Source organism: Cottoperca gobio, unplaced genomic scaffold, assembly GCF_900634415.1.
Source record: "Cottoperca gobio unplaced genomic scaffold, fCotGob3.1 fCotGob3_467arrow_ctg1, whole genome shotgun sequence".
In the NCBI taxonomy this organism is placed as follows: Eukaryota; Metazoa; Chordata; class Actinopteri; order Perciformes; family Bovichtidae; genus Cottoperca; species Cottoperca gobio.
In genome coordinates, this window is record NW_021167025.1 from 42,542 (window position 1) to 70,008 (window position 27,467).

At 43.4% G+C, this 27,467-nt stretch overlaps 1 protein-coding gene across 1 annotated transcript in view; it reads left to right on the top strand.

The window, feature by feature from the left end:
* The window catches only part of plxnb3 (plexin B3), a gene marked incomplete at its 3' end in the record, with an annotated part of 68,627 nt that extends 41,198 nt beyond the window's left edge, over positions 1 to 27,429 (top strand). Inside the window, 34 exon segments of the mRNA XM_029428119.1 lie at positions 6,356 to 6,757; positions 6,866 to 7,583; positions 10,776 to 10,955; positions 11,606 to 11,734; positions 11,841 to 11,941; positions 12,013 to 12,145; positions 12,276 to 12,435; positions 13,762 to 13,870; positions 14,071 to 14,179; positions 14,261 to 14,377; positions 14,505 to 14,618; positions 14,813 to 14,903; positions 15,016 to 15,185; positions 15,472 to 15,623; positions 15,742 to 15,847; positions 16,026 to 16,162; positions 16,642 to 16,818; positions 16,897 to 17,062; positions 17,457 to 17,588; positions 19,942 to 20,046; positions 20,138 to 20,299; positions 20,434 to 20,582; positions 20,731 to 20,831; positions 20,914 to 21,131; positions 23,584 to 23,762; positions 23,870 to 23,936; positions 24,305 to 24,451; positions 25,147 to 25,227; positions 25,575 to 25,653; positions 25,808 to 25,911; positions 26,414 to 26,495; positions 26,985 to 27,151; positions 27,268 to 27,402; positions 27,404 to 27,429. Coding sequence (XP_029283979.1) covers positions 6,372 to 6,757; positions 6,866 to 7,583; positions 10,776 to 10,955; positions 11,606 to 11,734; positions 11,841 to 11,941; positions 12,013 to 12,145; positions 12,276 to 12,435; positions 13,762 to 13,870; positions 14,071 to 14,179; positions 14,261 to 14,377; positions 14,505 to 14,618; positions 14,813 to 14,903; positions 15,016 to 15,185; positions 15,472 to 15,623; positions 15,742 to 15,847; positions 16,026 to 16,162; positions 16,642 to 16,818; positions 16,897 to 17,062; positions 17,457 to 17,588; positions 19,942 to 20,046; positions 20,138 to 20,299; positions 20,434 to 20,582; positions 20,731 to 20,831; positions 20,914 to 21,131; positions 23,584 to 23,762; positions 23,870 to 23,936; positions 24,305 to 24,451; positions 25,147 to 25,227; positions 25,575 to 25,653; positions 25,808 to 25,911; positions 26,414 to 26,495; positions 26,985 to 27,151; positions 27,268 to 27,402; positions 27,404 to 27,429 — 5,189 coding nt within the window.
* Between the last annotated feature and the right edge of the window lie 38 nt (positions 27,430 to 27,467).

Genomic DNA, 27,467 nt, shown 5'->3' on the forward strand with positions numbered 1-27,467 from the left:
CTGTGTGTAGCTTTGTCTCAGTGTCTCTGTATCTCTGTGTATCTTTGTCTCTGTGTGTCTTTGTCTCTGTGTCTTTGTCTCTGTGTATCTTTGTCTCTGTGTATCTTTGTCTCTGTGTCTCTGTCTCAGTGTCTCTGTGTATCTTTGTCTCTGTGTATCTTTGTCTCTGTGTGTCTTTGTCTCTGTGTATCTTTGTCTCTGTGTATCTTTGTCTCTGTGTCTCTGTCTCAGTGTCTCTGTGTATCTTTGTCTCTGTGTATCTTTGTCTCTGTGTATATTTGTCTCTGTGTGTCTTTGTCTCTGTGTGTCTTTGTCTTTGTGTGTCTTTGTCTCTGTGTGTCTTTGTCTCAGTGTCTCTGTGTCTCTTTGTCTGTGTGTATCTTTGTGTCTGTGTATCTTTGTCTCTGTATATATTTGTCTCAGTGTCTCTGTGTATCTTTGTCTCTGTGTCTCGGTGTATCTTTGTCTCTGTGTGTCTTTGTCTCTGTGTGTCTTTGTCTCTGTGTCTCTTTGTGTCTGTGTATCTTTGTCTCAGTGTCTCTTTGTATCTTTGTCTCTGTGTACCTTTGTCTCAGTGTCTCTGTGTATCTTTGTCTCAGTATCTCTGTGTATATGTGTCTCAGTGTCTCTGTATATCTTTGTCTCTGTGTATCTTTGACTCTGTGTATCTTTGTCTCAGTGTCTCTGTGTATATTTGTCTCTGTGTAGCTTTGTCTCAGTGTATCTGTATCTCTGTGTATCTTTGTCTCTGTGTATCTTTGTCTCTGTGTCTGTGTGTCTTTGTCTCTGTGTATCTTTGTCTCAGTGTCTCTGTGTATCTTTGTTTCTGTGTCTCTTTGTCTCAGTGTCTCTGTGTATCTTTGTCTCAGTGTCTCTGTGTATCTTTGTCTCTGTGTATCTTTGTCTCTGTGTGTCTTTGACTCTGTGTGTCTTTGTCTCTGTGTCTTTGTCTCAGTGTATCTGTGTCTCTTTGTCTGTGTCTCTGTGCATCTTTGTGTCTGTGTATCTTTGTCTCAGTGTCTCTGTGTATATTTGTCTCAGTGTCTCTGTGTATCTTTGTCTCTGTGTATCTTTGACTATGTGTATCTTTGTCTCTGTATCTCTGTGTATCTTTGTCTCTGTGTATCTCTGTGTCTCTGTGTATCTTTGTCTATGAGTATCTTTGTCTCTGTGTCTCTGTGTATCTTTGTCTCTGTGTATCTTTGTCTATGTGTATCTTTGTCTCTGTGTATCTTTGTCTATGTGTATCTTTGTCTCTGTGTATCTTTGTATCTGTGTATCTTTGTCTCAGTGTCTCTGTGTATTTTTGTCTGGTTCGGACTTTCAGACTAATTATAGGAAGTTCTGGTGGGATTTTGACCCTCGATCTCTATGGTAACCATGTAAATGACTTATTGCTTATTGTGTCCCCGCGACAACAAATTGACTTCCTGTGGGGATGATGATGACGAAAGTGTGTGTACAGTCAGCTCTATAACACACACACAACCGCTGACAACATCCATTACACACACATTTTAAATCCTAGCAGGACTTAAAGTGTGTCCTGTGTGTGTAGGTGTGTGTGTGTGTGTCACATACCCTCAATGATATAAAACCGTACTTGTCTCTCCGAGTGCTGAAAAATATTCATGAGCTCAGTGTGTGTGTGTGTGTGTGTGTGTGTGTGTGTGTGTGTGTGTGTGTGTGTGTGTGTGCTCTGTGTTTCTGAATATAATAATGATATTACAACTATCATCTTAAACGTAGCTCAACCATCAGTTCATCGTATGATATTCTGCAGGACACTTTGAGAACAAGCATTACTGGGACGTCTACAGATAAACCTTTAATATCCTGGACCTGGACATTATAAACGCTGACTGTTACAGCTTTACCACATTCCCAGACACAGCGCTGCAGGACGACGTGTTCTTGCAGTCCGACTCTGGAGTTAGCATCACCCTGGTTCCCTTCACTAAAAGCCAGCGGGGTTTTTACTTTGGATTTAGCAGAAAATAAACAGAAGTTAAAGATGCTTACACCTTTTGTTCTTCACAGCAGCACTTTTATGATTTTTGCAGTAAAACGTTCGGCTGTAAAGAAACTACAGCAGGTCACATGACTTCACATCTCCACCGCTAAGCTAACGGCGGCTAATGTTCGGCAGCCTCTGGAGTCTCATTTTTAAATTCCCTTCTGATGTATTTACTGACGGACTTCATGTCGGAGAACAAATCGTTTGAATCTCTTCAGCTCGTGTTAACCACAGAACTTATTTCAGACATTTAATTGACAAAACAATGAAAGAAGAAAATAAATGATTAATGTGATTCACACCTGCTGCAGGTCAGTCTGAGAGAAAGTAGGACGCTGAGGGAGACTCGAGAGGGAAGAAGAAAAATTGAACAAAGAGCAGAAATGTAACCACACACACAGCTGTATGTGTGTGTGGAGGATTCTGTCGTCTCTTTGAAGAGTGAGAGTGCGAGTCAGCAGAGATAATATGAGGGTGTGTGTGTGTGTCTGTGTGCCTGAGGTACGGCAGCCTGTAATCATCACCTCGATGTGTTGAAAGCAGCCTGTTCATTTACATATGGAGGGGGGGGGGCTGTGACTGCAACGTTTAACAGAATAAACTGATGAATGTTTCACACCTGCAGCATCGGTCCTGTTGCCATGGTTACGTGCAGGTTAAAGTCCCGTTCACGCGTCGGCAGTAAAAATCCCGACAGTACGGCGCGGTTGGCCTTCGCTCTTCTCTTGCGCTGGGCGGAATGTTTTTTAGCGTTCCATTTTAGAAACGTATGAAAGTTTAAATATTTTTCAGCCCGAGGTACAGATTTGCAACGCTCGCCCAGGGAGCCAATCAGATCCACAAGGTGGCTTTACCACTTCCTGTTCTGATGTTTACACTTCCTGTTCTGACATCTATTGATCACGTGAGCAGAAGTCGTTACTTTATTAATTTGCTTGTTTTTATCGGCATTTCAAATTCGCAGAAAAAAGCTGAAATGATTAAACTGACGTTAATTCTGAAAATACTTTAAAACGGGTTAAACTGTTTACCTGACAGCCAATCAGAGAGCAGGATTTATTTGTTGTTTCAGGTTTTCACAGCCGGTGAAGATGTTCCAGGTTTTCATAAATAGGTTCAGAGGGAGAGGTGCACTGTGGGTAATGTAGGCGAAGAGAAATACTTTCTCTGCATCGATTTTTATATATTTTTTAAAACTGACCCACAACAAAGTTACATGATCTATATTTAATGTAATAATTAATTACTTCATTAAGTCATGTGACATTAGACATTTGTTTGTGTTGCAACATCAAGAGACGACTAACAAAGGATTTACGACCTTTGACCCCAACACCTGCTGACACACACACACACACACACACACACACACACACACACACTGTGTGGGCTCAGATCAAACATGAATTTATTTTCTCTCTGAGTCTTTTTCCTCATTTTTGAGTTTAACGCTTCAACGCCTTCAGCTTACCCCCCCCGTCGGTGAGCTCCAAATGTCTGAATATTATTTTAAATCTGTGTATACATCTCAGGAGCAGCGAGACGCTATTAGCTTCAATCATTTATAAACACTAAAATTAGACATTTCTTGTTTTAATTCATTTTTTCTAAAATGCTTGTCATGCTATTCACGTATAGCACGTCGGCCTGCTAGCTAGCTTAATGCTAACCTGCTGTGTTTTGATTGGAGAGCTCTTGTGTCACTGAGGAGGTTTGAAGAGTTTCCTCACTCGCAGGAAAATGTTTTAAAGCACATTTTGTAAAAGGCAGTGGCTTGTTCAGTCAGTGGGTCGTCCTCGGCTGCGCAGGGAAAGTAGTGGAGTGTGGAGACTTATTTATTTCTGCAGATGAATTATAATACTAAACCGTTTTAACTAAAAAGTATCAGAAAAGTACCAGCATTTACTGTGCAACACCTCAGCCAAGAGGAAAAACATTTTGGGGATATTTCAAGATTTATGCGTATTTCCGTTGTTTCCCCTGCAGGGCTTTTATGCACAAATTGAAAATGCGCACAAACAGAATGAAACGCACTGAGAGTTCAGCTCTATGAATTATAGATGAACCAGGCTGAAGGAGAGCTTATTACCATACTGTGTGTGTGTGTGTGTGTGTGTGTGTGTGTGTGTGTGTGTGTGTGTGTGTGTGTGTGTGTGTGTGTGTGTGTGTGTGTGTGTGTGTGTGTGTGTGTGTGTGTGCGCGCGCCCGTCCGTCCGTCCGTCCGTCCGTCCGTCCGTCCGTCCGTCCGTCCGTCCGTGCGTGCGTGCGTGCGTGTCTGGAGGCCTCTTTGGGTGTGTGGGGGGGAGGGGGGTGTAAAGTTGTGTGGGGGGGAGGGGGGTTTAAAGTTTTCTATGAGAGGAGAGCGCCCCCCAGAGGCCCACAGGCTCATGACAAACTGGTTCATTTGGGGGTTAAAATACAAGATTAAATAGCAGACAGCGAGCAGCTGAAGAGATGAGAATATTTTACAGTTAGAAAAATGAGAAAATATATTTGATATTTTTGTAGATTTTGAAGGAGGTTTGAGTAGTCTTGCCGCGGAAACATGTTTGTTGCCGTGGAGAATGTGTGCTGCCGTGGAGCAAAATATTAAAAGTTGGGAGAGAAACTGAAATATATACATACATATGTACAAACATGTATATTATTGTATACCATTACCGCCTGGCTCAAGGCCGGCAACAAAGAGGGAGGCCACACACAGTTATAATAATCAAAAAAAGTTTATTTAACTAACAAACATAAGCCTGACAAAGCAACTAATGGGATGTGTAACCAGGTAGGTCATCAGTTGTGTTAGCAGTGTGTGGATGGGTGAAAATATGGTGTAATGTGTATTGTAAGGTGCAACAAACCAAACAAAGGTAACAAGGCTGCAGCAGGCCAGCTGAGAGAGGCCAGCTGTGAGAGAGAGCCTGATTAGAAGTGGGTCATCTTTTATAGCTTCTGCAGGCCCCGCCCAGATGGCAGGTACCAGCAGACACTCCCTTCCAGCTCCTCTGTAACTGCAAGAGAGCCGAGTTATATATGCAGCCAGACTAACGAGGGTCGCCACACCCCCTCCCTTAAAATGGGGGTCCTAACTAGGATCCCCAAAATTCAACCTGGTACAAGTACTCAATAATAAATAACCAGCTCAAACAGCTGTGGACATTAAACAAAAACACTCTGGTATATAACTGTTAACATGTGAATAACCATAAGACTTGTCAACTAGACTAACAGTCAACTTGTGAATATCCTCAGAACTTTCCGGTAACCTCCTTCCTTGACAATCGGGCCACCTCCCTCTGCAACCTTGGTACCTAGGAAGCAGTTTAAGAGATAGGAGAGCCAGAACGGACAGGAAAAGACACTGCAGAGAGGAAAAACACAAGTGAAGTTAAACAGGCATAGCTCAAGACATGGCATCAGTCACTGTGTTCTCAGTTCCCTTTATATGACGGATGTCTAAATGGAATGGCTGAAGGAACAGGCACCAACGCATAAGGCGCTGATTTGGGTTTTGGAGTGATTGGAGAAAGGTTAGAGGATTATGGTCGGTGTACACCACTAAGGGACTTACTCCACCCCTCACATAAACCTCAAAAGAAACGAGACAGTTCTTTCTTGGTTGTTGGCACGGGAAACTGGTCAACAGCGAACACCTTGGCCATTACCGGCCGCACCTGCCCAGGTAGGTGACTGTCGCCTTGGCAAACTCACATTTTGCCAAGTTGATGGTGAGAGATGCTCTGGCCAGACGGGTCCTGATGCGCTGAAGATGATCTCCCCAAGAGTCACTGTAAATCACGACATCATCTAAGTACACAGCGCAACCCACCAGACCAGACACCACCTTGTTCATGAGGCACTGGAAGGTGGCAGGAGCGTTACGTAAGCCGAATGGCATCACAGTGTAAGAATATAAATCACTAGGTGTGATAAATGCCGCAAGCTATCTAGCTCGAGGAGTCAAAGGCACCTGCCAGTAACCTTTAAGTAAATCAAATTTACAAACAAACTTCGCAGAGCCCACCTGATCCACACAATCCTCCATACATGGGAGTGAGAAAGTGTCACGCTTGGTTACTTTGTTCACTTTCCTCATATCAGTACAAGGTCTAAATGTACCATCTACCTTTTTAACGCGCAAGCATGGGGAAGACCAACTGGACGCACAATGTTCTGCAATGTTGTTTTCTACCCCAAAACCAGATTCTTTAATTGGCAGACCTGCAGCGTACGGCTCAGCTGACAGAGGTCCCTATTTGGATTCAGATGAAAGTCGGATCCCTACGTTTTATCTCTTATGCTATGAGCTGCTGAGTTTAAAGTGTCTCTGTCTCACCTGTGCAGGTAAAGAGGAGCTGCCATGTTGGCCTCCCCCACCCCCCCGTCACTCCTCCTGCTCCTCCTCCTCCATGCTGACCTCGTGGTGACTTCTGACGCCTCAGGGCAGTGGGTGGAGCCACACGGCGCCCCCCTCTCTCACCTAGTGCTGGACCCGGGGGCGGGGCGTCTGTACGTGGGCGGGGTCGACCACCTGTATCAGCTGACCTCTGACCTGAAGGTGATGTCCCATGTGAGGACCGGCCCCCACCTGGACTCCCCCGACTGCCTCCCCCCCATCGTCCCGCGGGACTGTCCCTCGGCCACACCCACTCACAACCACAACAAACTGCTGCTGCTGGAGGCGGGGGCGGAGCCAGGGAGCCTGATCGTCTGCGGGTCGCTCTACCAGGGGATCTGTGACAAGAGGTGAGACAGCAAATATATTATAAATATATATATTATAAATTATGTTTATATTATATAACATTTTATATGTTTAGACATGAGATGATTTCTTCTTCTGTGGTCCTGCAGGAGTCTGTCCAACATCTCTCAGCTCATCTATCAGACATCCAATCCCGTGGACACGCAGTACGTCGCCGCCAATGACCCCCGAGTCTCCACCGTCGCCGTGGTGATAACCACAGAGAACAAACAGGAAGGGGGCGGTGGCGCCCTGCGCTTGATGCTGGTTGGTCGAGGCTACACCAGTAAAGGTCCCGGTGATATCCCACCAATCACGACGCGGCGCCTGTTTCCAGTGGTGCCGCCTCGCCGGGCGTTCTCTCAGGAGGAGGAGCTTGGCAAGCTCGTCGTAGGAAGTTACTCCGAGTACAATAACCACTTTGTGAAGGCCGTTGCCCACGGCAACCACGTGTACTTCCTGTTCTCTCGGCGGCACAAAAAGGAGTACCGGACTTACGCCTCGCGGCTCTGCAGCTCCGACCGCAGCTTCTACTCATACGTGGAGGTGCCGCTGCTCTGCCTCGGCGGCTACAACCTGGCTCAGGGAGCGTGGTTAGGAAACCACTCGGGTGAACCCGCTCTGTTCGTCGTCATGGCAGCGGGACAAGCATCCACTCCTGTAGCAACCGGACGCTCTGCGCTGTGTGTTTATGGGATGTCAGACCTGGATGCCATGATGCGGCGAGCACAGGAAGTGTGTTATACAGAGGGAGGCCAAGGCAGCGGCGGGCAGGAAGAGGCCTACATCGAATATGCCGTTTCATCAAAATGTCTAAAACTACCTAAGGTAATCACACGCATGCATGGACGCGCGCACGTGCAGTCTCTGTAAAGTATTTGTGAAACTGCAACCTCCAGGTCTGAGAAGAGCTTAAAACCTGCATTTTCTCCAATATCCAGCAGGGGCCACTCCTCTGGGTGCAAAAAGATTGTATAGAAGTCATGAGAAAATGTTTTAGCTTCTCACTTGATTTATTACCTCAGTAAACAATTGAAGAGTTTATTTCTCAATCTGTAGTCTCAAGTCTTCTTCAACACATGATGTTCATTCAGTAACTCATGGTCCCATCCGTTTCCTAAAATATTTCACTTATTCTGAATATGAAAATATCTAAAATATGCAATGCTGACTTCAACAATTTTGTGCAATAATCTTGTGCAGTCTGGCATTTGTACTGCATTTTACTGTACATTTTAACAAATATTATTCCCTATACTATTCTTGCATTTTAACACACACTTAATGTTATATATTGTAACATGTAAACACTGATGACATCACATGTAAACACTGATGACATCACGTGTAAACACTGATGACATCACATGTAAACAGTGATGACATCACATGTAAACACTGACATCACATGTAAACACTGACATCACATGTAAACATTGACATCACATGTAAACAGTGATGATATCACACGTAAAGAGTGATGACATCACGTGTAAACACTGACATCACGTGTAAACACTGATGACATCACATGTAAACAGTGATGACATCACATGTAAACAGTGAAAACATCACATGTAAACACTGATGACATCACATGTAAACATTGACATCACATGTAAACAGTGATGATATCACACGTAAAGAGTGATGACATCACATGTAAACACTGACATCACATGTAAACACTGATGACATCACATGTAAACACTGACATCACGTGTAAACACTGATGATATCACATGTAAACACTGATGACATCACACGTAAACACTGACATCACACGTAAAGAGTGATGACATCACATGTAAACACTGACATCACATGTAAACACTGATGACATCACATGTAAACACTGACATCACGTGTAAACACTGATGATATCACATGTAAACACTGATGACATCACACGTAAACACTGACATCACACGTAAAGAGTGATGACATCACATGTAAACACTGACATCACATGTAAACACTGATGACATCACATGTAAACACTGACATCACATGTAAACACTGATGACATCACATGTAAACACTGATGACATCACATGTAAACACTGGCGTGTAAACACTGATGACATCACATGTAAACAGTGATGACATCACATGTAAACACTGGACATTACATGTAAACACTGATGACATCACATGTAAACATTGACATCACATGTAAACAGTGATGATATCACACGTAAAGAGTGATGACATCACATGTAAACACTGACATCACATGTAAACACTGATGACATCACATGTAAACACTGACATCACGTGTAAACACTGATGACATCACATGTAAACACTGATGACATCACACGTAAACACTGACATCACACGTAAAGAGTGATGACATCACATGTAAACACTGACATCACATGTAAACACTGATGACATCACATGTAAACACTGACATCACATGTAAACACTGATGACATCACATGTAAACACTGATGACATCACATGTAAACACTGGCGTGTAAACACTGATGACATCACATGTAAACAGTGATGACATCACATGTAAACACTGGTGACATTACATGTAAACACTGATGACATCACATGTAAACATTGACATCACATGTAAACAGTGATGATATCACACGTAAAGAGTGATGACATCACATGTAAACACTGACATCACATGTAAACACTGATGACAATATAATGTCACATGTAAACACTGATGACATCACACTTAAACACTGATGACATCACATGTAAACACTGACATCACATGTAAACACTGATGACATCACATGTAAACACTGATGACATCACATGTAAACACTGGCGTGTAAACACTGATGACATCACATGTAAACAGTGATGACATCACAAAAATTAAACACTGGTGACATTACATGTAAACACTGATGACATCACATGTAAACACTGACATCACGTGTAAACACTGATGACATCACATGTAAACACTGATGACAATATAATGTCACATGTAAACACTGATGACATCACACTTAAACAGTGATGACATCACATGTAAACACTGACATCACACGTAAACACTGATGACATCACGTGTAAACACTGATGACATCACATGTAAAGAGTGAGGACATCACATGTAAACACTGATGACATCACACGTAAACACTGATAATATCACAGATTTGCAGCTGTTTGGTAGGAAGCGCTTGATGTTCAGTCTGTCTCACTGCTGACCTTAATACGCTGTGATAGTGCATGAGTTTGTATTACGGACATTATGGGGACTCGCTTTCCATTGGGGAAAAAAATGCAAGTCCCCACAATGTCAATCATTATAGTTTATGGTGAAGACTTAATTTATGGTGAGAGTAAGTGTGCAGGAAATGAATGTACATCAATGTAAGGTCCTATTTAGTGATAGAAACATGACTGTGTTGACTGTGTGTGTGTGTGTGTGTGTGTGTGTGTGTGTGTGTGTGGATTAGATCTGTTATTTTCAGCAGTTGGATTTATCACGAGACAGCTGTCACTCAAACAGCTGGACTGATCTGACCCACATATAAAACACGCACACACACATACAGATTACAGTGCAGTGACTTTGTGTGTAAAATAAATAAAAACACAACTTTTATAGAAACAAACTATAAAACGCATTGAATATAATACAGCCAAGGAAAAAAAAACTATTGGAGGATGGGGCTTGCTGTGCTGAACATTTCTGATTGGTCGAGATTCACAGTACAGCATCAACCGCCATTTAAAAAAATCTGTATCTGAGTGCCGATGGTGGGGGGGGCAGCCTTGAGACAGGCCCGGCTGTAGAAGTGGCATGTAAAACAGCCGTCACTTTTCCATGAACAGAGCCTAATTTTCCTGATCTTTGTGGGTCTGATAATGCGGCGGCTGTCTGTATGCAGACGGTGCGTCTGTTTATATGCATGCTGTTTACTTTCTGCTGGTTTGAGTTGAGGTTGGCGGTTAACAGTTTATTATTTTACTTCCTCTTTCTAAACTTTATTCTGTGATTGAGCTGTGAAAAAGTTACTTTTTGTGTGTCAGGACTCCATGTCAGAGTACCCCTGTGGGGGGGAACACACCCCGAACCCCATCGCCAGTGCTGTACAGCTGCGGGCCACGCCCACCTTCACCTCCGCCACCCAGCTGACCGCCGTCACCACGGCAACAGAGGCGGGACGCACTATCGCCTTACTGGGAGACCGAGAGGGACGACTGCATAAGGTCAGCTTGCGCTATTAAAATATAATATTACATAATAATATTATTATTGTTGTAATTGATCTTATTATTGTTATTATTAATGTTACTAATATTATTATTATTGATGTTATTAATGTTATCGTTGCTGTTGTTGCCACGCTGCTGGACACACAGTTTAACATTGATTGTGGGTTGTTTTGCTGAAAAAGAGCTGCAGGCTACATGCTCTGTGTGTGTGTGTGTGTGTGTGTGTGTGTGTGTGTGTGTGTGTGTGTGTGTGTGTGTGTGTGGTGACTAACAGGCGTTTAGCTTGGGGGGGGGGGGTTGTTGATTGGTTATTGGTCCCCCAGGTGCACTCTGGGTAAGGATCCAGTAGGATACCCCAGAAACATTTTGTGTGTGTGATTAAATATTAACAGGAAGCATCAAAGCTCTGTTTGGGCTCCGGGGCAGGATTAGACTCATTACCACACACACACACACACACACACACACACACACACACACACACACACACACACACACACACACACACACACACACACACCTGGATCTAGATCAGACATCATGTAACTATGGCGAAGCAGCTCCACCTGGTGGCAGGATGTTGTTAAATATTTATGTCTTGTTAACTGTGTGTGTGTGTGTGTGTGTGTGTGTGTGTTTTGCAGGTATTGGTGCGCTCTAATTGGTCAGGCGATCTGTATGGCAGTGTGTTGGTGGACAGCGGCAGCGCCGTCAGTGCCGACCTCCTATTGGACGAGAGCCAGCAGCACGTTTATGTTTTAACCAACATCAGGGTGAGACAGTATCAACCTGTCTGTGTGTCTGCCTGTCTGTCTCTCTGTCTACCTGTCTGTCTCTCTGTAAATCTGACCTTTGATCTTCTTCCTGTCTGTCTCTCAGCTGTCGAAGGTTCCAGTGTCTTCATGCGAGAGACAGACAGACTGTGAGACCTGTCTGTCTGTCAGAGACCCGTACTGTGGCTGGTGTGTCCTGGAGGGCAGGTGGGTGTCTGGGGAGGTATAAATCTGTTTATATGTTTTCACTGTTATTAATCTGTGTATTGATGTTCCAGATGTTCCCGTAAGCATCAGTGTCTGCGCCACACGCAGCCCAACCATTGGCTGTGGAGCTTTGAACCGACCAATCAGTGTATAACAGTGCAGAGCCTGCAGCCGGCCAATCAGAGCAAAGACGAGCAGACACAGGTAGTTAGGCAGCAAATAGTGATTATATTAATGTATATATTCAGTATATATTTGTATACCTTTGAGAATAAATACAAACTATTCTCCACATGTTGGTGTTTATCTGACTGTTTACATGTCCATCTCCAAGGTAACGCTGTCAGTCGTGCAGCTGCCCGCCCTCACTGGGGAAGAGTCTTTGTCTTGTGTCTTTGGGCTCCTCCCACCTCAGCCCTCCATCGTCATGGGAACCAGCATCACCTGTCAATCACCTTTGCCGGAGCTCCTCCCACCCATGCTAACAGGAAGTGGTAAGTTTGTTACTATGTTACTATGTTAGTTTTTTAGTATGTTAGTTTGTTACTATGTTAATTTGTTACTGTGTTAGTTTGTTACTATGTTAGTTTGTTAGTATGTTAGTTTGTTACTATGTTACTATGTTAGTTTGTTACTTTGTTACTATGTTATTATGTTAGTTTGTTACTTTGTTACTATGTTAGTTTGTTCCTATGTTATTATGTTAGTATGTTAGTTTGTTAGTTTGTTACTATGTTATTATGTTAGTTTGTTACTTTGTTACTATGTTATTATGTTAGTTTGTTACTATGTTAGTTTGTTCCTATGTTATTATGTGAGTATGTTACTATGTTAGTTTGTTAGTATATTAGTTTGTTAGTATGTTACTATGTTAGTATGTTAGTTTGTTACTATGTTAGTTTGTTACTATGTTAGTATGTTACTATGTTTGTAAGTTAGTTTGTTACTATGTTCGTATGTTAATATGTTACTATGTTAGTTTGTTACTATGTTAGTATGTTAGTTGGAAACTATGTTAGTTTGTTACTATGTTACTATGTTTGTATGTTACTATGTTAGTTTGTTACTATGTTACTATGTTACTATGTTAGTTTGTTACTTTGTTACTATGTTATTATGTTAGTTTGTTACTTTGTTACTATGTTAGTTTGTTCCTATGTTATTATGTTAGTATGTTAGTTTGTTAGTTTGTTACTATGTTATTATGTTAGTTTGTTACTTTGTTACTATGTTATTATGTTAGTTTGTTACTTTGTTACTATGTTAGTTTGTTCCTATGTTATTATGTGAGTATGTTACTATGTTAGTTTGTTAGTATATTAGTTTGTTAGTATGTTACTATGTTAGTATGTTAGTTTGTTACTATGTTAGTTTGTTACTATGTTAGTATGTTACTATGTTTGTAAGTTAGTTTGTTACTATGTTCGTATGTTACTATGTTACTATGTTAGTTTGTTAGTATGTTAGTTGGAAACTATGTTAGTTTGTTACTATGTTACTATGTTTGTATGTTACTATGTTAGTTTGTTACTATGTTACTATGTTACTATGTTACTATGTTTGTATGTTAGTTTGTTACTATGTTACTATGTTACTATGTTACTATGTTACTATGTTTGTAAGTTAGTTTGTTACTATGTTAGTATGTTAGTTGGAAACTATGTTCGTATGTTAGTTTTTTTACTATGTTACTATTTTAGTATGTTAGTATGTTACTATGTTAGCATATTAGCATGTTAGTTTGTTAGTTAGATTTTGAACCACAGTAATATAGTGCTGAGGATTTCTGACATCCTGTTCCTGTGACTCTCTGCTTCCAGATCACATGATCCTGCCTGTGTCTCTGATGTTTCGTCACGTGACCATCACCACGGGAAACATGAGCTTTTACGATTGTGGCGCTGTGAGCCACTTGAACCAGAGCTCCCAGTAAGACTCAAAAATGGAATAAAGGAATTTGCTTTGCCAGCGGAGGCAGATGTTTTATTCTGCCCTTAGCTCGCACAGAAAGTGAACAGGAGGCGGATATGTGACCGAGCCCTAATACAGTGTTGATCAATAATGATGCTAAAGATGATCGAGAACGATAATGAGGTGAGGATTGTAAAGATGTTGCTGATGTGTTTCAGGTGTCTGGCGTGTGTCAGCAGTGTGTGGAGGTGTAACTGGTGTCCTCTGGATCAACTCTGCACTCACAACCAGAGCTGCTCACAACAACACATCATCCTCAACCAGAGGGTGAGACTGCCAGCCTGTCTGTCTCTCTGCCTGTCTGTCTCTCTGCTTACCTGTCTCATCCTGCCTCCTGTCTGTCTGCAGGACTCTCCTGGTCCCACTTCCTGTCCCCTGGTCTTCACCCTGCAGAGTTCTGCCTTAGTTCCGTTGGGCCTAAGCAGCACGGTGGTGCTGCGGGGACGAAACCTGGACGTGTACACAGTAAGAAACTTCAGCTAATAAAGATCAGAGACGAGTTGACATGAGAAATAATACAAATAATACATCCTCACGTTTATCATACATATATATATTTACATATATATAAACTTATATAATCTTTGTTCAGGATGAAGCTCTGTATGTTTGTGTCGTGGAAATCGAAGGTGTCCAGTTAAATCTGACGGCTGCTGTAGAGAAAACAGACGACAACACACACACCTTCACCTGCAGCGCACATCAGGTAACACACACACACACACACACACAAGCACACCTCCACAAAGCTACAGTTACAGTTTCATCACATTTTGTCTTTTCTAATGCTATACTCAAAATGTACATAAAACTGAGTTCATTGAAACAACATAAACATTAAACTGCTTCTGAAGACTTTAATGATGCTGTCTGTCTGTTCACCTGCCTGTCTCTCTGTAGTTTAAATATGCTGTCAGTCAGCTTCAGTATTTGGCTGCTGTCTATCTGCGTAGAGGAGAGCGACGCATTGACACCTCACCTGGCCTCCGACGTAAGAACCTCACCTCTGAGAGAGAGAGAGAGAGAGTGAGAGAGAGAGTGAGAGTGAGAGTGAGTGTGTGAGCAGTTTTCATTGGCTGACAGTTGTTTCCTGTGTTAATCAGTCCAGCTGTATGACTGCTCAGCCGGCCAATCAGATTGCTCACAGTGCCGGGCGGTACCGGAGGAGTACGGCTGCGTGTGGTGTTCAGGAAGCCCCGCCCCCAGCTGTGTTTACAACCAATCCTGTAGCAGCGTACCTGCAGACACCTGCCCGCCTCCTCAGATCACGCAGGTGAGTCTCATGCTAAAATGTCTGAGTTCATGCTTTGTCAGTTCTGTCAGCAAGACGACAATCAGACAACCTTTAAAATGCTTGTTTTCTGAATAGAGTTTGGTTCATGCTAACATTGTTGCTGCTCCACCACAATCACTATAACATAAAATAATCTAAATTATAACGATCAGTCTGTTTGTAGAGGCCTCATCTGTTACCATGGAAACATTCAAACTGTTTCTCTCTGCTTCTCACTGCCTGTCTGCCTCTCTGTCTCTCTGTCTGTCTGCCTGTCTGTCTGCAGGTGCTACCTGTCTCTGGTCCTCTGGAGGGCGGAGTCTTGGTAACGATCACAGGTTCTAATCTGGGGATGAGGTACCAGGATGTGGTGGGCGGAGTCACAGTGGCAGGTGTTCAGTGTCCGCCCCAACCTGAAGGATACCAGATCTCCACCAGGTAACACACACACACACACACACCTCAAATATTGCTGAAGAGGCACTTTTGCCCCCCCCCTATCGTAACATAACATTCTTAGTATTTTATAATTTACAGTTTTTTATTTGTGTCTCAGGGTTGTGTGTGAACTGCAGTTCAGCGGGGGGCCAAGGGAGGGGCCTGTCCTGGTTACCGTGGGAACCACTCCACCTGGAAGGTCGGCTCAGGTGTTCACTTATCAGGTACGAGAGGTTACTAACCCCGTACTCACACTGTATATTATTAATGACTGTATTCAGTTGGCAACTCCCTCCCATCTTCAAACAGCATCTTCATCAACAAACAAAATACTGAAGTTCAGTTTTCAACCATCAGAGTATTTCAAATATATTTAACCACAAGGCTCCTCTCTGTTTTCAGGACCCGCAGCTCCTGGGTCTGGTTCCTGATAAAGGTCCGGTCTCTGGAGGAACCAGGCTGACCATCAGAGGACGCAAGCTGCTGACGGGACAGAAGTCCAACCTGAGTGCCTTCCTGGGCCTCCAGCCCTGCTACATGTGAGAAGCTAATACTTCTACTAATGCTACTACTACTGCTACTGCTACTACTAATACTGCTACTAGAACTGCTATTGCTACTAATACTGCTACTGCTAATACTACTACTTCTAATACTGATACTATAACTGCTACTATTACTGATTACGCTATTACTACTGCTACTGCTAATACTACTACTGCTAATACTGCTACTATAACTGCTACTATTACTGATTAAGCTATTACTACTGCTACTGCTAATACTACTACTGCTACTGCTAATAATACTACTACTGCTAATACTGCTACTAGACATGCTATTGCTACTGATACAGCTACTATTGATACTGCTAATACTACTACTGCTACTGCTACTACTGCCAATACTGCTACTAGAATTGCTATTTCTACTACTGCTGCTACTGTTACTGCTACTACTGCTCCTTCTACTGCTACTGTTACTGCTAAGTCCTCTCTCTTTTGTCCCCCCCCCCCAGTGTGGAGGAGGTGTCTGACTCCCAGTTGGTGTGTCAAACTGGTCCCAGTAATCGTACAGGCGCCGTCTCTCTCCGGCTCCTTTTCGGTAAAGCAGAGCGGACTGTTGCTAACGTTACTTTCCGTTACCTTGACAACCCGGTCATCACCGACGCCATGCCTGCGGAGAGTTTCTACGCGTAAGAGCAAAACACCAATAACAATCATATCACAGCTCAGACCAGAATCCTAATCACATGACCACTTCCTGTTCTCAGAGGCGGGCGCGTAGTCATGGTGATGGGCAGCAACCTGGGCGTCGTGCAGCAGCCAATCATATCGGTATGGGTGGAGCCTGTGGAGGTCCAGAGGGTGAAACGGAGAAGACGATTGGCTCTGCTCACCGCCAAGCAGCAGCTGGTGTTTAACAGCAGCATGACCACGGTGAGGTCAAAGGGCAGAGGTCGTCCTTACACCTGACCTCTGAGATCAAATAAATAACTTCCACTCGTTTACATGTTAACCTGTGTGCACGTCTGTAAGAGACTAATGGTTTTGGTTTGTTAGACTCTGAATAATCCTCACAGACAATACAGTTAATTTTATACAGAATATAATACTTTCTACGATTGTATCTTTACTCTCACACCAGACACAACACGGTGTGACGCAGGACGAGAGGCACCCCCGATTAAAAAAAAAAAAAAAGCCTTTAACCTAATAATGATTCTCTCTCTCTCTCCACCTGCCTGTCTGTCTGTCTCTCTCTCCCTGTATGCCTCTCTCTTCACCTGTCTCTCTCTCCATCTGTCTTTCTCTCCACCTGTATGTCTCTCAGGTTTCAGAGCGCTGCTCCGTGCTGTCGTCTTCTCAGATGACCTGTCTCACCCCAAGAGTGACCCCAGAGGTCAAAGTGAAGGGTGTCTGGTTTCAACTGGACAACGTCAGGGTGCACTTTGAGACCATCAAGGTACCTGTCTGTCTGACTGTGTGTCACCTGTCTGTCTGTTACTTGTCTGTCTCTACCTGTCTCTCTCTCACCTGTCTCCCTCCACCTGTCTGTCTGTCTCTCACTTGTCTCCCTCTATCTGTCTCCCCCTCCACCTGTCTGTCTCTCACCTGTCAAATCAAATCAAATTTATTTGTATAGCCCAATATCACAAATTATACATTTGTCTCAGTGTGCTTTACAGGTTACGACACCCTCTGTCCTTAGACCCTCTCTCCTTAGACCCTCTGTCCTCAGACCCTCTGTCCTTACACCCTCTGTCCTCAGACCCTCTGTCCTCAGACCCTCTGTCCTTAGACCCTCTGTCCTCAGACCCTCTGTCCTTAGACCCTCTGTCCTTAGACCCTCTGTCCTCAGACCCTCTGTCCTCAGACCCTCTGTCCTCAGACCCTCTGTCAAGGAAAAACTTCCTAAAAGAAACCCCATAATTAAAGGGGGAAAAATGTGAAATGTGAAAATGAGGAGGGATCCCTCTCCCAGGATGGACAGACGTGCAATAGATGTTGTGTGTACAGGATAAACAATATAGTACAAATACAACATTTGACAGAAATGATGTTGTGTTGAAAAAGAGAAAGTTTGGATGAATCCAGGAAAATGTCAAAAAGGCTTCCCTGTGTCCAGCAGGACCAGGGCAACAGGGGCAGCCACGATTCATGATCCTGACGTAAACTTTATCAGTGGCAACCTGCCACATGAGACACAGACACTCTGGGGATGATGCCCCGGATGATGAGTTAGTAACATACATTTACATAAATGCATACAGATAGAGAGGGAGAAGAAGAGAGGGAGGGGAGGAGAGAGGAAGAGAAGGAAGAGAGCAGGGAGGTGTCCCCCGGCAGTCTAAGCCTATAGCAGCATAACTAGGGGCTGATCCAGGGCAAACCTGAGCCAGCCCTAACTATAAGCTTTATCAAAAAGGAAAGCCTGCTCTTAAATGTGGAGAGTGTGTCTGCCTCCCGAACACAAACTGGAAGCTGGTTCCACTGGAGAGGAGCTTGATAGCTGAAGGCTCTGGCTCCCATTGTACTCTTAGAGACTCTAGGAACTAGTAACCCTGCAGTCTGGGAGCGTAATGCTCTAGTTGGTTTATAAGGTACTATGAGATCTTTAAGATATGCTGGAGCCTGACCATTAATTGATTTGTAAGTCAGGAGAAGGATTTTGAATTCTATTCTGTATTTTACCGGGAGCCAGTGCAGAGCAGCTAATACAGGAGTAATATGATCCCGTTTCCTTGTTCTTGTCAATACACGTGCCGCTGCATTTTGGATCAACTGAAGAGTCTTAAGCGACTTTTTGGGACAACAATGAGTTGCAGTAATCCAGCCTTGAAGTAACAAATGCATGGACTAGTTTTTCTGCATCATTTTGAGACAGGATGTGTCTTATTTTTGCAATGTTACGTAGATGAAAGAAGGCAGTCCTTGAGATTTGCCTGTCTCTCACCTGTCTCCCCCTCCACTTGTCTGTCTGTGTGTGTGTCAGCTGTCTGTTTGTTTGTCAACTGTCTACCTCCACCTGTCTATTTCTCGCCTGTTTGTATGTCTCTCACTTGTCTCGCTCTCACCTGTCTCTCTCTCCCCATCCGCCTGTCTGTCTCTCGCCTGTCTGTCTGTCTGTCTCTCACCTGTCTCCCCCTCCACCTGTCTGCCTCTCGCCTGTCTGTCTGTCCGTCTGTCCGTCTGTCTCTCACCTGTCTCCATCCCCCTGTGTGTCTCTTGCCTGTCTGTCTGTCTGTCTGTCTCTGACCTGTCTGTCTCCACCTGTCTCCCCCTCCACCTGTTGTGGTGGCAATACAAAAATGAATTACCTTCTGGTAAGAAATGCACAAATATAGAAGTTAAAGCTTCGGTGTTATTTGATGAAGAGTTAGAAGTGTTGAACAGAAGGACAGTCAACCTGCAGCTGGTGTGCTACAAGCATCTGACCTGCGTTCACAGAAACACAGCATTTATACAGTTGCACGGGAGGATCAGGTAAAAGGCACAGAGACATCACACATGTTAATTACAACAGTTAACATCCGTCTGCTAATTACCTGACAATGGTCAAAGTGGCACCTACTGTCTGTCCACTGCTAGCAGACACAGGGACATCAGACATGTGTACGACAGCTGTGGGAAAACACAGGGTTAGTGACTGTAAGGCCAAACAACTTTATAGAGTTCAAATATAAGAAGACTATATGATACATTTCCACGACACCTGTCTGTCTGTCTGTCTGTCTGTCTGTCTGTCTGTCTGTCTGTCTCTCTTTCTCACCTGTCTCTCTCTCTCACCTGTCTCCCTCCACCTGTCTGTCTCTCAGGGTAAAAGCTTCACGTATTATCCGAACCCAGAGTTCTTCCCTCTGAACAGAGAAGATCCAGATGTTCCGTATCGCTTCAAACCCGGAGGAGTGATTGCTGTGGAGGTAACTCATTCACTCATTCACTCATTCACTCATTAATTATTTATTCTTTCATTCATTTACTGACTGACTGTCTGTCCGCGGGGTCCCTCAGGGGCAGGACCTGACCCGAGCGATATCTAGACAGGAAGTGACGGCTCGCCTCGGAGATCAGGAGTGTGAGGTGAAGACTCTGGACAACACGCACCTGTACTGTGAACCCCCGGAGACACAACCGGGGAGCGGGGGGGACGGCAGCCAGCTGCCCAGTCTCAAGGTACACACATATACAGTATATATACACGTACATACATGCACATACACACATATATATATTATATTATATAATGTAATATAATAATAATAATAATAATAGAATAGAATAATAATAGAATAATATACCCCCATCAGGTGCTGATGGGGAACCTGCAGGTGGACCTGGGCTTGGTGCAGTACGACAGTGACTCTCTATCTGTCGTCCCATTGGCTGCTCAGATTAGTTTAGGGGCGGGAGCAGCAGTCATCATCCTATCAGTGCTGGTCGTCATTCTCATGTACAGGTAAGTACCTGAAGGCTTTTATAAGGCTCATCATTAATATAAAACATTATTATTCATTATATATATATGAGATTATTATACATAATAGATTATTGAATAGAATGTAATTATTAAAGTATGTATAAAAGTATATATTGTGTGTCTGCAGGAGGAAGAGTAAGCAGGCGCTCAGAGATTATAAAAAGGTTTTGCTGCAGTTGGAAACTCTGGAGATCAACGTTGGAGATCAGTGTCGCAAAGAGTTCACGGGTAAACAAACCCGTTGCTTTAACTAAGATGCTGCAGATGCTTTAACATGATGCAGAAGGTGACGTCCTCTCCCTGTGCGCAGACCTGATGACAGAGATGATGGATCTGAGCAGTGACGTCGGAGGACCGGGACTCCCCCTGCTGGACTACAGGACGTATGCAGAGAGGGTCTTCTTCCCCGGCCAGCAGGTGGCGCCGCTGAACCGCCAGCTGGACCTGCCAGAGTCCAGGAGGCAGACTGTGGAGCAGGGTCTGCAGCAGCTGAACAACCTGCTGAACAACAGGCTGTTCCTCACCAGGGTGATCCTGATTTACCTCCAATTTACCCTTTAATTTACTGTTTATATTTATCCTTTATATTTACCTTTAAATTACCCGTAATTTATTATTACATTACATAATTACAGGTCATTTAGCAGACGCTCTTACAGTGAACTAACTACAGGGACAGTCTCCCTGGAGCAACTTAGGGTTAAGTACCTTTCTCAGACGTACAATGGTGCAGCCCTGGTATTGAACTCACAACCATCTGGTGTTCTGTTTGGAAGACGTACCAGACAGGACATATAGAGGATCTTATAGTCTCAGTACAGACAGGACATATAGAGGGTCTTATAGTCTCAGTACAGACAGGATATATAGAAGGTCTTATAGTCTCAGTACAGACAGGATATATAGAGGGTCTTATAGTCTCAGTACAGACAGGATATATAGAGGGTCTTATAGTCTCAGTACAGACAAGATATATAGAGGATCTTATAGTCTCAGTACAGACAGGACATATAGAGGGTCTTTTAGTCTCAGTACAGACAGGATATATAAAGGATCTTATAGTCTCAGTACAGACAGGATATATAAAGGATCTTATAGTCTCAGTACAGACAGGATATATAGAGGGTCTTATAGTCTCAGTACAGAAAGGATATATAGAGAGTCTTATAGTCTCAGTACAGACAGGATATATAAAGGATCTTATAGTCTCAGTACAGACAGGATATATAGAGGGTCTTATAGTCTCAGTACAGACAGGATATATAAAGGATCTTATAGTCTCAGTACAGACAGGATATATAGAGGGTCTTATAGTCTCAGTACAGAAAGGATATATAGAGGGTCTTATAGTCTCAGTACAGACAGGATATATAGAGGGTCTTATAGTCTCAGTACAGACAGGATATATAAAGGATCTTATAGTCTCAGTACAGACAGGATATATAGAGGGTCTTATAGTCTCAGTACAGACAGGATATATAAAGGATCTTATAGTCTCAGTACAGACAGGATATATAGAGGGTCTTATAGTCTCAGTACAGAAAGGATATATAGAGGGTCTTATAGTCTCAGTACAGACAGGATATATAGAGGGTCTTATAGTCTCAGTACAGACAGGATATATAAAGGATCTTATAGTCTCAGTACAGACAGGATATATAGAGGGTCTTATAGTCTCAGTACAGAAAGGATATATAGAGGGTCTTATAGTCTCAGTACAGACAGGACATATAGAGGATCTTATAGTCTCAGTACAGACAGGACATATAGAGGGTCTTATAGTCTCAGTACAGACAGGATATATAGAAGGTCTTATAGTCTCAGTACAGACAGGATATATAGAGGGTCTTATAGTCTCAGTACAGACAGGATATATAGAGGGTCTTATAGTCTCAGTACAGACAAGATATATAGAGGATCTTATAGTCTCAGTACAGACAGGACATATAGAGGGTCTTTTAGTCTCAGTACAGACAGGATATATAAAGGATCTTATAGTCTCAGTACAGACAGGATATATAAGGATCTTATAGTCTCAGTACAGACAGGATATATAGAGGGTCTTATAGTCTCAGTACAGAAAGGATATATAGAGAGTCTTATAGTCTCAGTACAGACAGGATATATAAAGGATCTTATAGTCTCAGTACAGACAGGATATATAGAGGGTCTTATAGTCTCAGTACAGACAGGATATATAAAGGATCTTATAGTCTCAGTACAGACAGGATATATAGAGGGTCTTATAGTCTCAGTACAGAAAGGATATATAGAGGGTCTTATAGTCTCAGTACAGACAGGATATATAGAGGGTCTTATAGTCTCAGTACAGACAGGATATATAAAGGATCTTATAGTCTCAGTACAGACAGGATATATAGAGGGTCTTATAGTCTCAGTACAGACAGGATATATAGAAAGTCATATAGTCTCAGTACAGACAGACAGGATATATAGAGGGTCTTATAGTCTCAGTACAGACAGGATATATAGAGGGTCTTATAGTCTCAGTACAGACAGGATATATAAAGGATCTTATAGTCTCAGTACAGACAGAACATATAGAGGGTCTTATAGTCTCAGTACAGACAGGATATATAGAAAGTCATATAGTCTCAGTACAGACAGACAGGATATATAGAGGGTCTTATAGTCTCAGTACAGACAGGATATATAGAGGATCTTATAGTCTCAGTACAGACAGGATATATAGAGGGTCTTATAGTCTCAGTACAGACAGGACATATAGAGGGTCTTATAGTCTCAGTACAGACAGGACATATAGAGGGTCTTATAGTCTCAGTACAGACAGGATATATAGAAGGTCTTATAGTCTCAGTACAGACAGGATATATAGAGGGTCTTATAGTCTCAGTACAGACAGGATATATAGAGGGTCTTATAGTCTCAGTACAGACAGGATATATAGAGGGTCTTATAGTCTCAATACTGACAGGATATGTGTGTCTGTGTCCCTCAGTTCATCCACACCCTGGAGGCCCAGCAGGGCTTCTCTCAGAGGGACCGGGGTTACGTTGCCAGCCTGCTCACTATAGCTCTGCACGATAAACTGGAGTATTTCACGGAGGTCATGAAGAGTCTGCTGCAGGACCTGGTGCAGCAATATGTTGCCAAGAACCCCAAGCTCATGTTGCGCCGGTTCGTAAAACAAACTCCCCTTCATAGAGATGTTTTAAACTGCCGTCCAGGTGTTACGTGTTTAAACCTACTCGTTCAATACGAACAATGTGATTCATGTGTTTCAGCACGGAGACGGTTGTAGAGAAGATGTTGACTAACTGGATGTCGATCTGCCTCTACTCCTTCCTCAAGGTGATCTGTCTGTCTGCCTGTCTGCTTGTCTGTCTGCCTGTCTGTCTGCCTATCTGTCTGCCTGTTTGTCTGCCTGTCTGTCTGTAGCAGCACTAACCTGTCTCAACTCCCCTGTATGTCTGGTGCAGCACTGGTCTCCCTTCACCTTATGTGCAATATTCACTTTTTATAACTTTTTCAACCACTTTGTACTTATTTTGTGTCTTTATCTATTTGATTATTGTGTACTCACCACTTTACTTCATATGTTCTTTTGCTGTAACAAGGTCAATTTTCCTGTTGTGGGACTAATAAAGGATTTCTGATTCTGATTCACCTGTCTGTCTGTAGCAGCGCTAACCTGTCTTGCCCCACCTGTCTGTCTGCAGGAGGTGGCAGGGGAGCCCCTCTACATGCTCTACAGGGCGATAAAGTACCAGGTGGACAAAGGGCCGGTGGACACGGTGACGGGGAAAGCTAAACGCACTCTGAACGACAGCCACCTGCTGAGGGAGGACATTGACTACTACGCCATGGTGACAAATCCAACCTGTGTCTCTCTTTCTGTACAACCTGTCTCTCTCTTTCTGTACAACCTGTCTCTCTTTCTGTACAACCTGTCTCTCTCTCTCTGTACAACCTGTCTCTCTCTTTCTGTACAACCTGTCTCTCTCTTTCTGTACAACCTGTCTCTCTCTCTCTGTACAACTTGTCTCTCTCTTTCTGTACAACCTGTCTCTCTCTCTGTACAACCTGTCTCTCTCTCTGTACAACCTGTCTCTCTCTCTTTCTGTACAACCTGTCTCTCTCTCTCTGTACAACTTGTCTCTCTCTTTCTGTACAACCTGTCTCTCTCTCTGTACAACCTGTCTCTCTCTCTGTACAACCTGTCTCTCTCTCTTTCTGTACAACCTGTCTCTCTCTTTCTGTACAACCTGTCTCTCTCTTTCTGTACAACCTGTCTCTCTCTCTGTACAACCTGTCTCTCTTTCTGTACAACCTGTCTCTCTTTCTGTACAACCTGTCTCTCTCTCTGTACAACCTGTCTCTCTCTTTCTGTACAACCTGTCTCTCTCTCTGTACAACTTGTCTCTCTCTTTCTATACAACCTTTATCTCTCTCTGTACAACCTGTCTCTCTCTCTCTGTACAACCTGTCTCTCTCTCTCTTTACAACCTGTCTTCTCTCTCTTTACAACCTGTCTCTCTCTCATTACAACGGTCTCTCTCAGACTCTCACAGTGCTGGTGAAGAATGGCGTGGAGGTCCAGCCGTGTCCTGTTAAAGTGCTTGACACCGACACCATCACACAGGTTGGCACCCGTCTGTCTGTTTTATTTATTTACACATATACACGTTTATAAAAATACGGTAAGAGTTTAACAGAAAGTTTGGACATAGTATGAAGATACAGTCACTAATAGACATCAATAGTCATAATTAAAAAAGAAAAACATTGTGAGTCCTGACTGCAGCTGCTGGGTTTGAATCCGAGCCACTTTGCTGCATTTTGTCCTCTCTCGTCATTTCCTGTCTGTCTTCTGTACTATCAATAAAGGCAAAAAGACAAAAGAAGATTATTATTATCAGTCCGTCAACATGAAAGATAAAGTCCCCACCTGTGTGTCTGCCTGCCTCTCACCTGTCTGTCTGTGTGCAGGTGAAGGATAAGATCCTGGATCAGGTCTACAGAGGAGCTCCTTTCTCTCAGAGACCGGCAGCAGACAGTCTGGACCTCGGTAAGCTCACACACACCTGTCTCAACTGTCTCACCTCTTTCACCTGTCTATCTCACCTGTCCCCCCCCTTCCCACCTGTCTGTCTCACCTGTTTCTCACCTGGCTGTCTCACCTGTCCCACGTGATTGACAGCTCACCTGTGTTTGATTGACAGAGTGGCGTTCAGGTCAGGCGGGTCACCTGACCCTATCAGATGATGATGTCACAGCGGTGGTTCAAGGTCGCTGGAAACGAGTCAACACTCTGCAGCACTACAAGGTACAAACCGACCAATCACAGGGCGCCTGCTCATGTTTCACTTCCTGCTTTCAGAAACCCTGTGAGACAAAAATGCATTCTCCAAGACTGATTTAAATAGTTTTCCCTCCTGTGTTTGACTTTTATGACAATTAAAAAAAGGTTTTGGCAATTACATTTTTTTTGTTATCTGTAAAAACAGGAGTGACCTAATTTCCTAAATTAGAGTAAAAGCGGATTAAACACAATTTTCACCAGAAGAAATAATGGGACATAACTTGCTAACACACACTATAAATACCTTGTGTTTATAGTGCATGTAGAAATTAAAACTCACCTGGAAGTAAACGTGAATGATTGTAGTATGTAGAACATGGGGCTGTGTTGCAGCCTCTGGTGGCCAAAATGAGAATTACAACAACCTACAGTTCTCAAGTCATAAACACAGAAAGTCATTTTTCTACCTCTCAGACTTCTGTGTTTGTAGCGCATCAGTTAAACATGAAACTTTCTCCTTGTTTAGGTTCCAGACGGAGCGACGGTCGCTCTGATTCCTCGTTCTCAGAGTTCAGGTGGAGTCCACCAGGTGTTCCAGACTGGAGAGAGTAAGAACACAGCCTATGTGGAACATCTAAAACACACACAGAACCAGACCTAGAAAACCAAAAAAACTAAAACAAGTAGAACACCTAAAACACCTAGAACAACTAGAACATCTACAACCAGCAGCACACTTTTGGTTATGTAGTAATGTTCTCAAGGTGCCATTCTGACTCAAAAAGCAAAGAACGTGCTGTGTTAACTTCCTGTTTACAACTCTTTACAGCGGTTTGTGTTCCAGCAGTGATAATAAAGCTCGGGACGTCCCTCTGGCTACTCGTGCATCCCAACCAGATGTATTTCATTCTGGAACCGGCCTGCGTTATCATTATCATGCTAGTTAACTAGCTAGCATTAGTACAAGCCCACCCCTTAGCTAGCCTGAAGTTTTATGGTTGTTTAATTAACGTTACATCATCGTAAACATTTACCTTTTTACCTGTACGGGGGTTCTTCTCTGTCGTCTGATGTTGATGTTTGTGTGGTTGCCTTAGAAACACCGATGCTGGAGGGCGAGGAGGAGGAGGGTCTGCGTCTGTGGCACCTGGTGAAGAGCAGCGAAGATCCAGAAATCCCAAAACACAGAAAGAGCAGCATGAGGGAGAGAGAGAGAGCAAAGGCCATACCTGAGATTTACCTGACTAGACTGCTGTCCATGAAGGTAACACATTAACACACCTGAGATTTACATGACCAGACGGCTGTCCATGGAAGTAACACATTAACACACCTGAGATTTAACACACTAACCCTCTCTACCTGTCTGTCTCTCTGTAGGGGACGCTGCAGAAGTTCGTGGACGACGTCTTCGTGGCGATCCTCAGTACGAAACGTCCTCCTCCGATTGCGGTCAGATTCTTCTTCGATTTCCTGGACGACATGGCGGAGAAACATGGCATCGACGACCCCGAGGACCGTCCACATCTGGAAGACCAACAGGTGAGAGAGACCTGAATGCTGTCTGTCTCTCAAGTGCC